We start from the raw sequence: 15,175 nt of genomic DNA on the forward strand, positions 1-15,175 counted from the left end.
TATGTAACAAAAAATTTATTTTTTTAACAATTATATATATACAACAATAACATAGATATATAACAATTATTTACAGTTGATTGAAATAAACTTAAATATTTTTTGCATACTCATGTCTTCATGGAAATCGTATAAATATCCCTTATGTCATATTAAGTAATATAACATTTGGTCAGTATATTAAATTTGTCACAATAGTTTGGCAATACGTTTAATTAATTTTTTTTCTGAACATTAAAAATATACTTAAGGTAAATATATTTAAACTTAACATTGAAAAATACAGTTCACTTGTTTTTTTAAAATTAATTATGTCTAAATATTAAATGATTTACTAACAAATCAATTATAAAAAGTATACAATTGCAATGCGCTATAAATATTGTATTTATTTGAAGATATATCTAATTTTAATATTTAAATATAGCCTATTTAATGAGTTGAACACTTTAAAAAATACGAGGTTTAAAGCAATTTTAATAGTTGGTAATTTCCATTTGGGAACAGTTTCAACCTAATTGTAATGAGATAATTAGTTATTACAAGACAATATTTTCTCTCTGTATGAATTAAATTAATATTCATTGACAACAATTATGTAAAACTTATGATTAAATGTAATAAAAACTTTAGTTTAACAGAATATTTATAATCATAAATGAAGCTGTTAAAAATTATTTATTCATAATTGTAAAAGTCCAGGAAAATAATAAATTTAATTAGATCTGAGTTACATAACCAGTGAAATAAGATGAAGTAGAAAAGTTTCAAAGAAGAAAAGAGAAAATAATGCATTTAAAGTTTTTACAAATAAAATCGCGATTGAGCATGGTTTCATTTACCGTTCAAAAATCATAAAATAATTATATCCTAAAAGAGTTAAATCATATAAAAGAGTACCCACATCGCATTTAGAAATAAAAAAGGAAACAGTGATATTTATAAAAATTATGTTTCAAACATTTTAATGTCAACACAAATTTCAATACTTAACTCCAGTTTCATGTACTAGTTTAAATTTATCTCAATAAAACACCATGTACGTGCAGATTTTTATTAAATTTAAGGAATAATTAAATTAAATAAATTTCCAAAGTATGTAACCCATACCAAATGCTTCAAATCATTTATCTTAAAAGTTTATCATAGTATCACTTTTTTTAGAATAATATTTTATGCATAATAGTTTTCTATAGAAAATTGTACAAAATTATATGATAAATTAATTAAAATATATCTATATATCACATTAACAACTCAAATGAGATTTTAATTAAAAAATCAAGCTGAACATAACATCCCAACACAGCTTAAATGCCCTGAATATCCTTTATCCTTAACAATTCGCATACATTTTTAACCCTTAATCCATTATAAGATACTTTTTCAATGACTTAACAAAATAAATTCAAACAGATTCATCACTTAAAACTTTTCTTGACGACAAGGTATATTTGATAAAATATGTTTTTCTTTTATGCCGTTGATCGATATTGTCTGCATATGTCTCTTAATAGATTTGGCAGTAATAGAACAATTATTTCCGTCACTAAATGTCGTGTTTCCTTCTTTCTCAAAGTCACTATTTTCATTGTCACTAATGTCACCAGTGACAGTTCTTTGCAATATGAGTGACTCTAAGCACATGTAAGGCACTTGGAAGAATATGTAACAAGCGTAGGACAATATGAAGGATGATACGAGGTATCCAAAGTAATTGATTATCTGTAAAAGAATATGCAGTTATGAACAAAAATTAATAAATTAAAAATTATTGCTAAAAAATAATAATAAAAAATTATTAATAAAATTAAAGTAAAAAAAATTACTACTGAAGTTATTAATTAAAAAATAACTGTCAATTTCATGGAAAAACTATGCTAAAAGCAACACAAATAAATTTAAGACGTTAAGTTTCTATCTCGGGGGGGAAAACAAATTATTTGATTAAAATTACCAATTTAAATTGAGTTATTTTATAAGTAACGATTTAATATAATTATGTATTTTTTCATAAAAAAAGCTTTATAATAATAGATATTTAGGCAGTATGGGGAAATTACGGAATAGAAACATAATACAAAAAAAATTCACGAGAATTTTCAAGTGATGTATAATATTGCCAAAGTTCCTTAAGTGTTAAATTTTAATAAAATGTTAAACTCTGCCTAGCAATTATAAAATCATACAAACCATTATAAGTAAGAGCTCGAACAGAAATATTAAAAATATTTCCATCTTTGTTGTCAAATAAGATAGAAAACCCATCCAAAATGCTTCGTTACGTGCTGTACTACTATCTCACGCACTTCCTGAGCAAAAATTTCAGTATGGTATAATATCAAAATATATATATACACTGGTGTGCAAAACTTAAGCAACAAGTGGTTTTTCGGCAACAGCTCCCCAACAAAGTATAAGATAGCCATGAAATTGCAGTATAATATGCACGTAATTCAGTTGAAAGATTATTTGTATGCAAATTTTAGAAATAAAACGTCGTAGGTGATGTAAGTGTACGTAAACCTTGTGGGTCGGCGCTCAGGTCAAAGCTGTGATAAAAGGATGAAGAGCACCGTAGTTAAAGACATTCGCTGCAAGTGCAAGTAATTTGTTTTGTGAAACATGTCTTCAAGAAATCATTTAGACGACTTTACTCGAGGAAGAATGATTGGGAAGCTTGAGGAGGGGTGTTGTGTGACCAATGTCGCCGAAGAGTTCGGGATCAACAAAAGTGTTGTTTCTCGTGCTTGGAATGCCTTTAAAACTACTGGTACAGCTGTTCGGAAGGTAGGTGGTGGCCGTCTAAGGAAAACAACACCAAGAGATGATCGTAACATTGTCCTCTAGGCGAAAAGAAACCGTTTTCAGTCAACGAGCACCATATCTCAGCAACTGTGCACAGCCACGGGACGTCAAATATCAAGATTTACAGTGGTCAGACGCCTCCACAAAGGTGGCTTATTTGCTAGACGTTCTGAACGCTGCATACCTTTAAAAGTTAGCCATCGGAGGCACCGTTTAGAGTGGTGCAGAGAACACGAAACCTGGACACCTCATCAATGGAGGCGCGTCCTCTTCACAGATAAAAGTCGTTTTAATGCTACAAGCGATTCTCAACGTCAGTTGAGCTGGAGAGAGGTTGGAGCTCGATTTCATCCCAATAACATCGCGGATAGAGATCGTTACGGTGGTCCTGGAGTTGTCGTCTGGGGTGGCATTATGCTGAACGGGCGAACTGAGCTTCAGATCTTCGACCGAGGATCTGTAACTGGAGACAGCTACTGCAATGAGGTAATCCTACCCCATGTGCGTCTGTTCCAAGGGGCCATTGGACCAGACTTCATTTTTATGGATGACAATGCCCGGCCACACCGTACCGCTAATGTTCAAGAGCTACTGGAAAATGAAGATATCACGCGAATGGATTGGCCAGCTTACTCTCCAGATCTAAATCCCATAGAGCATGTGTGGGCTACATTAGGGAGACGTCTTGCGACACGACAGTATCCTCCTGGTAACACCCATCAGCTGAAAGATTCGTTAAAAGAGGAATGGAGACGTTTACCCTAAGAACTCCTGGATAATCTGGTCCTTAGCATGGAGAGACGATGCCAAGCAACAATTACAGTAAGGGGAGGGCATGTCCCATACTAGGGAACATCTGCCAGTTGTACTTACGCTTGTTCAGGCAATCATGTGTAACGCCACTATATGTCTAATAAAGCCTTTTTTTGTTCCATACCCTACTTTAAGCTTTATATTCATTTCTGCACCATTATTCTTTTACCATCGCTTAAGTGCAAAATAATGTACATCATATTCAACTTTCATGTCAATCGGATGATTTCTTGTAGACTTATGACAAAAAACGCACTTGTTGCTTAAGTTTCGCACACCAGTGCATATATTATTATTATTATTATTATTTTTATAATATCTTTGAAATAATATATGACGGCCGGAAGAAAGATGGCACAAGTGGAAAATGGCAGTTTACCAAGGATGATAATAAGAGGAAAAGAAATATATATATATTTTACAAAGGAAACTATAAATACATAACACATTAGGAAGAAAAGTTAGGTGTTGTAGAAGAATTATCAAATATTAAAGAAATTCATTCCTATCTCAAATATGAAATAAAATAATGAATAAAAAATAATTTTACTCACGTTTTCTTCGTGGCTCAAATACACCCTTTCTCGAAGTATACCGATATGATAATATATAATGACGAGATGCAATAGGTATGCTAAGAAGCACAGTCTGTATGCAGGTATTAAAGCTCTCCAAGAAAGCATATCAGGGATGAAACCTAAAACAACATCACTCTGATCAAAATAAAATTAAATAAACAAACAGTTACAATAGCAGCAAAATTGTATTGTAAGATTTCGTTTTCTCACTGGAAATGTTAAAAATGTACTAACGTTAAGATTGCATTACTTGCACTATTTTTGTTTTTCCAAACTCTAGAAACGAAGTCTTATAGTCAACAAACAGTGGTCCAAATAAATTTGTTAAAAAAAAAAAAAAAAAAAAAAACAATCTCTTGCTATTTTACATGGAGAAAAAATTCTGGTAAATTAACCATACCGGTATGGTAATGATATTCATGGTATAAAAAACTGTAGGTCTGGTTGATACGGCCCAAATACATGTCATTTAAAAATTTTATTCATATAAAACATTTTTCAGTTCATAAAATAAAAATTTTCCAGAAATTCTAGATTTCAAAATTTTAGCTCTTATTGCCACATTTATAGTAAAAAAAAACTAACCAAAAAGTAAATTTAACTGAACGAATGGTTTTATGCCATGTTTGAAGGTATCATGATAAAATTACCGAATTTTACCACATTTTTCAAATTCTATCTCATATTATAAAACCACATTTTCTTGTTAATTTTTCCAAAATCATCACAAAAGTGCATTGGTAAAAATTACCGATCTTTTTGTGGTTCCCATAAAGCCAGAAACATGGTAAATTTTACTATACTCTGGTAGTTTTGACCATTCTTTTTCAGAGTAGGAAGTGTTAAAAATATAAACATTAAGTACATAAATGAGTTATTTTATAAACACGTTTGCCAAAGAATGAGAAGTTTCTATTAACGGTACGAAAGTTTACTTAAATATTGTATCTTTTTTATTTTTCTCAGATTATAAGCTGAAATATACATTTTATTGATTAACAATTCAGTCATTTTTGATAAGAAGTTGAAATAGCTAAATATAATTATAAATCAATTTGTATTATGAATCCTATAGAAGGAAATATAATTCAAGGATAACAGTTCACTCGAATTTGTTTTAGTTTTCAATTTAGATTCCAATTAAATTTTATTGCTTAAAGACATTGATATTTTTCATGCTTTTTATGGTTTTGAAAATTTTTAATTTTCCGTTAGTCAACTTTTTTATTTATTGCGTAGATAAAAATTATGAAATTAAAATTAGTTTAAATTGGAATACGAAAGTTTAAAAAAAATCACGCTGTTTTCGTATAATAATAAATATTTAAAATATCATATATGTGCATTTCTATGAGAGATAATTATATTAATTTGTTCAAAGCTTAACCAATCTGGAATATCTGGTTCTTTTAGTTTATCAAACGATTAACCTTTGAGCACAATAGCGTACTAACGAAAAATTGGAAACTATATATCGGGTAAAAATAATAGGCTAAATATAAAAATTTTATATTTGTTGTGATTAATTAAAAAAATTTAATTCAGAACTATTTTAACCCATGTATTTGGATTAAAACGTGGTATAATTTATTTTGGAATTTTATTATATGATTTTCCATGGATGCTTTAAAACAAACTTACCAGCTTTACCAGTGACACAAGCTATGGTAAACCATGCTAAGAAAAGACCATAGACATTTCTGTTTAGCATGGCATATAAAATAGATAATGAAGAATCCATTTTCATATCTCCATGTCTGTATTCATAAAGACCAAAAAAGACAGCAAGAAGTGAAGCTATTGCTGTACACCATAAAACTGTTGTTGCCACCTAAATTATGGGATAAAAATAATTACACGTAAATCTTTAAATATCTAACATGGCGAAAAATTGCCAAATAATAAGTTGATAGTAAGTCGAAAACTAATTGATAGTTAAAATCTTTGAAGGAGGTCTTATAATTAAAGAGTGATTTCCGTTTACAAAATAATGCATTTTTCGAAGACAAATGAATTGTAAAACTTGTTCAAACAAAGTATTTAAATTCCTGCTTCTTGTCGTTGAAACTTAGGATTTTTTCTCTTATTACAAGCAATATTTACTTAAAGAGTGTAATTTTTCAGCAATTTGAATATTCGTAATATATTCCTTTGCAGTGGAAGTTTTGAAGCAAAAAATTGTCTTAAAAAGTTTTTTATGCCTTTTTAGCAATGTGCAAGCTTGAAAATATAATTTACAAGTTTAAGTTACAATTTATAAGCTTAGAAAAATGCGAAAGAAAAGTGATATTGCATTGACGGGTGCTTCGATGAATTAACATTTAACATTCTCAAACATTAAATGGAGTTATCACAAAACAACATTTTTATATTAATTGATAAATATTTTTCAACTTTAATCTAATTTATTTAAACTAGTGACAGATAATTTGCCGTTACTGTTATGTTTGTTGTTAGTAGAATTCTGTTTATTGAATTTACAGCTTATTAAGAATTATTTTTGTACAAAATACTGTGATTTTGTTTAAAAAAATCTTGTAAACATCTAATGTGATAAAAATACTCCATCCGTTTTAATATGGCAATTTCTTGGAAAATGAGATGAAGTTTAAAAGGGATTCGCCGTTTTCATATATATATATATATATATATATATATATATATATATATATATATATATATATATATATATATATATATATATATATATATATATATATATATATATATGTTACGGCCGAAGCCTGAAGTCCGGCCATTTCACGATGTGGCCACGATGTTCCAGCCGAAACGCGATGTGCTCATTCAAGAATGCCCGGTGCGTCATTCAAGAATGCGCATCTTTTTTATGTTGACCATTTTACTACTTTTCTAATATCTTTTGTATTTCTAATAGCTTTTACTTTACAGAAAAAAAAATTGTAGTGGTATGTTTTTTCACATACCAGGTGGTACGGTGGGAACACAATTTTTTAATATTTGTCTTATTAAAAAGTTAATTTGCTAATATTGCCCCTTTTGTTTTGTTTTTTAATTTGGAAATATTCTAATTTAAAAACATAAAAAAATAGACAAGCTTTTAAAACTTGTCTATTTTTAAAAAAATTAAAAAAGTTAAGTAAGTAAAATTTAAGTAAAAAATTTAAGTAATTAAGTAGTAAAATTTAAAAAATTTAATCTTTTACTTTGTCTTAAATGGCCACATCCCACCGCAGTTAGCTGCGGGTACCGCAGCAAGTAATTTTTAAAGAATGAAGTTATGGTTTTACAGAGCCAATAATAAGTGCCAATGATTTTTTCTTCCAACTTTGGCTGATCCTCCCATGCCACTTCGTGATCTGGCCGGTCAATTCCCGAAATCAAGAAAAAATCGGACATTGGCCAGCCAATTTACAGCGTTCTTAGCCATTTCGCGATTTGGCCGAAGATGGGCTTTGGGCGTAACACACACACATATATCTATCTATCTATCTATCTATCTATCTATCTATCTATATATATATATATATATATATATATATATATATATATATATATATATATATATATATATATATATATATATATATATATATATATATATATATATATATATATATATATATATATATATATATATATATATATATATATATATATATATATATATATATATATATATATATATATATATATATATATATATATATATATATATATATTCTGGATTTAATCAGACTAAATACTGATAGTTTAACTTAACATAAGCATGATGACGTATGTTTATTGCTCAATAAATAGTTCATAGCAGTAGGGTGTTACTAATTAAATTATCAATTCCACATATAGACATTAATCAACATATAGAGAAAATACATCAAAATACATCTATAGAGAAGTTTAAACTTTTATTAACTATTTATTTCATATTTAAGTTATATTTCCGAGAAAAAAACATTTAGTAATGCAGCGACATTTTTTAGTGTTTGAGTTTTACTTACTGTTCCAAAATTGAGACTCTTTTTGTGTTTGGCTACTAAATAACCAGTTACAAGCCCAATTGAAAATGGTCCAATGTGATCAAAGGTCTTAATAAACAGTGTGTTCCACATTTTAGGTCCTGATCTGGTAATAAAAAAAGTAGCACAAATTAGAAATATGATGGTTTGACAATAATTAAGTTACCTTATACCCGAATTATCCTGATTTTAAATTTTCGAAAACATTGATATCTTATGACACAGTTTAATTTATTTTTTATGTAACTTTGTATTTGGCTTGTTATTTCAGGATTTTGGCAGAAAGTAATTATGGTCTATACTTAATGCAATTACTTATCTGTGAGCAGAAAATATTAAAAATGCAGACTTAAAATTTCTGCAGTGATATTAGTTACAGAGTATAAAATTATTGCAATTATTGTCAAATAACCAGAACAACAACAACAAAAACAAGACTAAAAATAAATAAATCCAAGATTATGAGAATAAATAGCAAGACACACCATGCAGTTGAAATTGAAAGGAACGAAATAGAAGATGTTGCAAAATTTACTTTCCTTGGTGCAACTGCTGATAGGAGGGGAAGAACAGATGGAGAAATAGGAGCAATACTTTCAAAAGCACAATTTTTATGCATAGAAATATTTAAAAATTTGGAGGTCAAATAGTTTTATGCTATAGACTAATTTTAACATTTTTAATTCCATAATAAGGAATTAAGTAACACTTGCATGGGTCAGAAACATGGAAACTAACAAAACTTCTGTGTTCAAAACTAAATAGTTAGTGAAACAGATGTTTGAGAAATATTCTAAAAATTTTCTGTTCTCAGACCATTTAAAATTCAGAACTCTACAGTAAAATCAGATAAGAACCAATTATAATCAGAATTAAGAAAAAAAAGGTGGAAATGGCTAGGGGGGAATGGCTTGGGAATGCTTCCTACAAAAATACTATTAGTAGCCTTAACGGGAGCATCAGAAGGCAAACAAAAAAGAGGCTAGCTCATGCTAACATGAGGAAGAAGGGTGGAAGAAGAAAGGAGACAGGCGAGAGGGTCGAGCTGATCTGAGGCGAGATCTTGTGAAAAAGACCGAGTGAGCTGGCATAAGAAGATAAGGGCCTTATGTGCCATCGGGAGCGAAATAGGATAATTAAGTCAAATACAATTATAGATTTGGAACATTATTACGAACAAAAATTAAAATATACAAACAGTCATTAATAATGCACCAAGTTGATGTGTTTTTAATTCATTATAATATCTTTTTTCGATAGCTTAAAATTTACGTTTTTATTTCTAAAACTAATAACCGGATAGCAACTTGAAGTTAGTTTCAAAAATCATCAGCTTTCTTCTTATCTCTGCAAATTATACACTATTTTTATCAAATCTACATTTTGATTTTTTTAGTGTTATATTCTCCAGTCTATTATCATAATTTTATGATTAATATTAACAAGAAAATTTTCATTATATCATTCAAAAGTTATACTGTAGCAACTAATCAATGTGTAATGTAAATAGAAGTGATACCTAGAAATAAATATTTCCATGACTGATTATGCGCAGTAAATAATGTAAAGGCTTTATATTTTAACTAAGATAATAACTACTTATGAACCAACTGGCCATTTTTATTCCTAAAAACTAATTTAGAATTTAAAAAAAAATAGAAAAATTAACGAAAAAAAAATTAAATTAAAAACCGTAAAGAATTTACAGAAAATTTAACATTGTAATATGCCTTGTTATAAATTCAGTTACCATTTCTTTTAGTTAAATTTTTTTTGTTGACTTTTAAAAACCAGTTGAAAGTAGTATTTGTTTCTAAAACAAAAAGAAATATATTTAATTGATACTGAATATGACTCTGTGTTATTTTTATTAAATTGATATCTATGTTATACTGCACGTCATGAGTGAGTGAGAACTCACTCATACTTTTACGAGTGAGTCAACTCTGCATCTAAAATGGTCTACTCTTACTTGTTATGATATCTAAAGAAAGATAAGAAAACAACTTACAAATTATTGAAACTACGTAAGCAGTGCAACGTAGTAGAACTCTGGTTGAAAGGAAATATTTCCTTCTTAAATCAGCAAAATGTATGCATTTTATGTCGTTTTTAAACGGGTAAATTATTGCATGCAGATTAATTTTAAAAGTGAGTTTTTCTACATCGTGACTAATTCGATTCCGAATTGGTAAGCATTTTAAATAATAAATACGCAACTGAAGCTTAATGATAGAATTACGCATGTAGTTCTAAGCTACTTTATTCTGTGTGAGTTGCGTGAAATCAATACTGCCTGAAAAATAAGTAATTACTTACATGCCATCCAGTAAATACATTGTTAAAGCACCAGGGAATTTATGTACAAATACAATTGATCCAACGAGAGCCATTCCACAAACGATCAGTGCTATTATTATAATCATTGCGATATTTGGCCTCCTGTAATATCAAATATTTACGAATCATAATCAGTTGGGAAACTTAACAGATCAATATTTCTTCTTATTTATTATTTATCATTGTACTTATTTTCCAGACTATATTTATTTGCCCACAATATTTTACAATTGCGATAAAATGATTTTCTTATCTGATAGTTAGAAGTTATCTGCCAAAAAGTATTCTAAATATACACTTAAATACCCTTATTTTATAAGAAAATGACCCAATGGAAAAATAAATCAAAACAAAAAGCACAATGAACTCTTTTTTTTTTTTGAAAAATACTTCAGCGCTGTAATTTAAAACCATAATATCGTGACAATTTTTGTAGGATTAATAAAGTGTTACAATGAATCATTTTTCATTCAAGTTGATCTATAGAAACATGCTATCAATTTTAAGAAAAACTATAGTGTAGTCCAACCTAGCACCATATTTATGTTCAAGCAAATTTGAAAGAGATTATGGTTATATATGACCAGTGTATGGTATTTCCTGTAAATATTTAGTTAGGAATATATTGGACAGGATTTAAAATCGAACATTTTCGCATGAAACAACCTTATTTGTTCTGAATCTTGAAAAAAATTGAAGCTAATTTTGCTTTTTTAGTATACTCATAAACATCATTTAAATATGAAATCAATTTTATTTGCAAGAAAATGAATCATGTTTGCATAAATAAAAATAACATCCGATAGTTAAAATTGAAGGCTGAAAAAAAATTCTTACAAAACTACCGTAAGGTACGGTAAGGGCATTTCTTATATAAAAAATAATAATAATTATGGATAATAAAACCGAAATATACCGTACTTAAATTATTCATTTGGTTATATCTCCGTTCATATAGTTACTCTTTTTACTTAAGGAGTTTTGATGTTTCTAACCGTGAAACCTATTTTTAGTCAAGTATCAAAGCTATTTATGTAATAAATTCATAAAATGTGATAATTTGATGATGAACCTGAAATTAAAGATTGCTTTCAGATTCATATATCCTTCGATTCTCTTTAATGAGCTATTTTTTATTCAAAAATATAAATTACAGTAAAGTTTTGTAAATATTCAACGAAAAAAAATTTTTTTTGAAGCACACGAAAAGATTGTTTCTTTTCTACTTATAAAGTTAGTAAACGAGCAAAAAAAATTTACTTTGTATCAATTTATAATACTTAACGTGTCAATTTATAAAATTTAATATACCATAAAGCTTAATTTGTTAGATACACTAAAATACACTAGTATATTTGCAATGTTACTTAAATGTAGAAAAAATCTTACTTTATAAGAAACCATAGTACAAGAACAGCAATAACATACAACTGCATTACAGCAGCTAGTAGCCAGGTATGATATAAACACTACAAAAATAAATAAGGGGAAAATTTTATGGTAAATATACTTATATTCATATTTACATTATAATGACAATATGACTATGCCTTCTCAATACATATTTTGGGGCATAATTGATACGTCATTAAAATTGTTAATTTGTTACTATCTCTCTTTCTTTTCTTTATATATATATATATATATATATATCACCTGCGAACAAATAATTTTTCCATACAATTTTTAATAATCTCCAAGGAACTTTTCTTTTCTTAATTATATAATGCTGTCGTGTATTACATACACGGCAGCGTAATATCGTGCTATAAGATTTAATTCCATCTATGTAGAATGATAGTTCCTTTAGATATCATTGAAAGGGTTCTACAACTGTATACACTACTATGAATAACGTATGCTAAATGATTCTTATTCGGCTTGTCTTTCTAGAAATGGCACATAAATATTCAGGCAAAAATAAAAATGTATCGAAAGCTTTATAGACATAAAATTCCGTGCCCCTGCACCTACAATCTTTTTATTATAAATTTGTAGCAAATTTTTATCTCATTTTTCGAGTTTCTGAAATAAGTGATTCACAAACTATGGGGCTTGATAACTAAGTGTGTGTATCATTATTTCGGGAAAAAATGGAATAAAGGAGAATTTTTCGAGGAAAGAAAACAATACGAAATATCCATTACGGTTTTTATAATTTTTAGACTATATATTAGCGAGTAACTTTTAGCACATTTATTGAGTTTGCGTAACAGGGAATATCAAGCTGCCGTGTTCGACTTATATAAATACGTATAATTATGGAGTGAGTAAATAAAGTATATAGAAAATTCCTGTTGAAACGCAACCAGAAAACATTCTGATGCTTTTATAATCTCTCTAATATGTAAAAAAAAATCAAAATTTCTCTTTCATCATATTTACTGAGTATCTTAAAAAAATGGGACAGGTCCCCCTATCTCGATCAAAATGAAGGCGCGTAATTAAGTAAAAAAAAAACATATAAAGCTTCGCGTGAAATAAGAGTTAGAATTTTTTATTCTCTTAAACATTAATAAATATACATTCGTAGCAAACTTTCATTTGAAGAGTTTCTGAGCAAAATCCCGCAATACAAAACTTTTATTATTGGAGAGACTCGAAATTTTAATTTTGGTATCATTTTTATTTTATTGAAAAATATTGTAGAGGTAATTAAAAACTATTTAGTGTGCTTAATAAATACTTTTCAATAAATACTTAATACAATTGTGGTGATGGAAATGAGATTAATAAAAATAATTATCTGCCTTACAAAAGTTTTCTGGAAAATTAAATGAACATATTTACATATTATGGTTTATCACAAAGTAAAAATTATTCAACGACGTATGTTATGAAAGTTTAAATTCTAGCTAGTTGAAAATTGGTATATTTTATTCTTATTATAACTTAAACTTTAAAAAATTTTGCATTATCAGATTTTTCTGTTTAATTTTTCAGATCTTTCGATGAGATTTTTTGCTGACATTTAATATGCTTTCTTGTGACCTGCCAGTGGAATTTTTACTTGTTATTACTAGACGTTATCTTATTTAAAACAAAGTGCAGTAAAAATTTCTCTTTCAGTTTGATTATCATTGTTTGCTTCCTTTTTACCTTTTGTAACTTTGATGGCGGAGAATAATTAGTATCGAATAATATTTTAACAACAAATGATTTGAGCGTATTCATAAAGAGAACAAGAACATAGTTCACAGATCATAATTAATAGGGAACTAGAACAGGGTTTTAAATTTCTTCCTAAAAAAAAGTTTTATTTTTTAATTTTTTTACATTATTTATATTTTATTACAAGCTAGAAATTTCACAAAAATACTTAACTAATCTTTTACGAGAATTTTTGTAAACTTAAATACTTCAAAAATTTTATCAATTTCGCCTCTTGAAATTAAAATGATATTTTAAAACTTACGGCGTGGGCACTAGATTATTTAACTTTATTTTTTTCATATTTTAAGAATTTTAAAAATAAGGCGTTTTTTACTGTTGCTCCTAACTTTAAGACAATGAAAATAATTCAATGATTGATATAACTGTATTGTATATTTTAAGCAAATAATGTTAAAACTCACTGAATTTTCGGAATCCCAATAATTCTGAATATAAAACAGATTGATCCACCACCTTTCCTTACAATTTTTCAAGTAAGGTCCAACAAAATCACCCCAAAATGGTCCATATCCAATTAACGGAAGAAGTAGGAAGATTGCAATAATAAGAAGTTGCATTAACGTCATCCTGTAAAAGAAATATATAAGTATAGCTATTAATTTTAAATTAACCACATATTATTTGTTACTGTATATAACTAATATGAAACAGAAATCAAAATTCTAAATATTTTTTTAAACTGTTGCATCAGAGTAAAGTTTTGATTTTGTCTTATTTAATTAAAAAAACTAACTCTTACATTAGCCCCTTGAAAAGTGCGAAACAGATATACTAATATTTTGTTGTTGTTTTTGTTTTTAAAGCTACTTGCCAATAGCAACAAACCTGCTTGGTTAAACCAAGCGAATTTAAGACAAAAGGTGAGTTTGTATTTAGTCAGTGGTGCCATCTACGGACAAGAATGACTTCAGCCACACACACTCAGCCAGTTTATAGAGCACGATTATATTTTTCAATTCCAAACTTACCCGATTATTTTTCATTTATATGATTTTGTATATATGATTCATTTATATGATTTTGTTATATGATCATTTATATTATTTTGTACAAAAATTACATTCTCTCATTTAGTTTTATTTCATTCATTTTGTTTTGACATAAAAAATTGTCTCCCATAAAACAAAATTATATTCGAAATTAAATAAATCGCAAATATTGGTTCAAATTACTTTAAGACAATTTATAGTCTACAATATACATTGTACTCAGAAACTTTAACATTTTAACTTCTTAAAACACTTTTTGTATCCTTCTGAACCAGCCAATAAAGATTATTACATGTCTTAAATGTTAGTTAGGTCTCCGGTGTTAATTGTTTTAGGCTACAAAGCACAATTTATGATGTAAAAATAGGGATGTTCTATTTATATTCTGAGAAACATATTTTCACTCTAATACTCGCAAAACTGCTATCTGAAAATGTTGGCTTTTTTTAAAATGCTCAATCTTAACATGTGTCTT

The 15,175-nt window shown here is 27.9% G+C and overlaps 1 protein-coding gene across 1 annotated transcript in view; it reads right to left on the reverse strand.

Annotated features, from left to right (window-relative positions):
- Positions 1-15,175, reverse strand: part of LOC107437202 (nose resistant to fluoxetine protein 6) — a 68,519-nt gene continuing 53,344 nt past the window's right edge. Inside the window, exons 9-15 of the mRNA XM_016049124.4 lie at positions 14,113-14,278; positions 11,927-12,006; positions 10,517-10,639; positions 8,180-8,303; positions 5,841-6,030; positions 4,176-4,318; positions 1-1,725 (exon numbers count right to left, since the gene is read on the reverse strand). Coding sequence (XP_015904610.2) covers positions 1,426-1,725; positions 4,176-4,318; positions 5,841-6,030; positions 8,180-8,303; positions 10,517-10,639; positions 11,927-12,006; positions 14,113-14,278 — 1,126 coding nt within the window. The 3' untranslated portion in view covers positions 1-1,425. The remainder of the gene's footprint in view (positions 1,726-4,175; positions 4,319-5,840; positions 6,031-8,179; positions 8,304-10,516; positions 10,640-11,926; positions 12,007-14,112; positions 14,279-15,175) is intronic.

The sequence above is a fragment of the Parasteatoda tepidariorum genome, chromosome 1, assembly GCF_982258835.1.
Source record: "Parasteatoda tepidariorum strain Cologne lab strain chromosome 1, Ptep-v5.0, whole genome shotgun sequence".
Classification (NCBI taxonomy): Eukaryota; Metazoa; Arthropoda; class Arachnida; order Araneae; family Theridiidae; genus Parasteatoda; species Parasteatoda tepidariorum.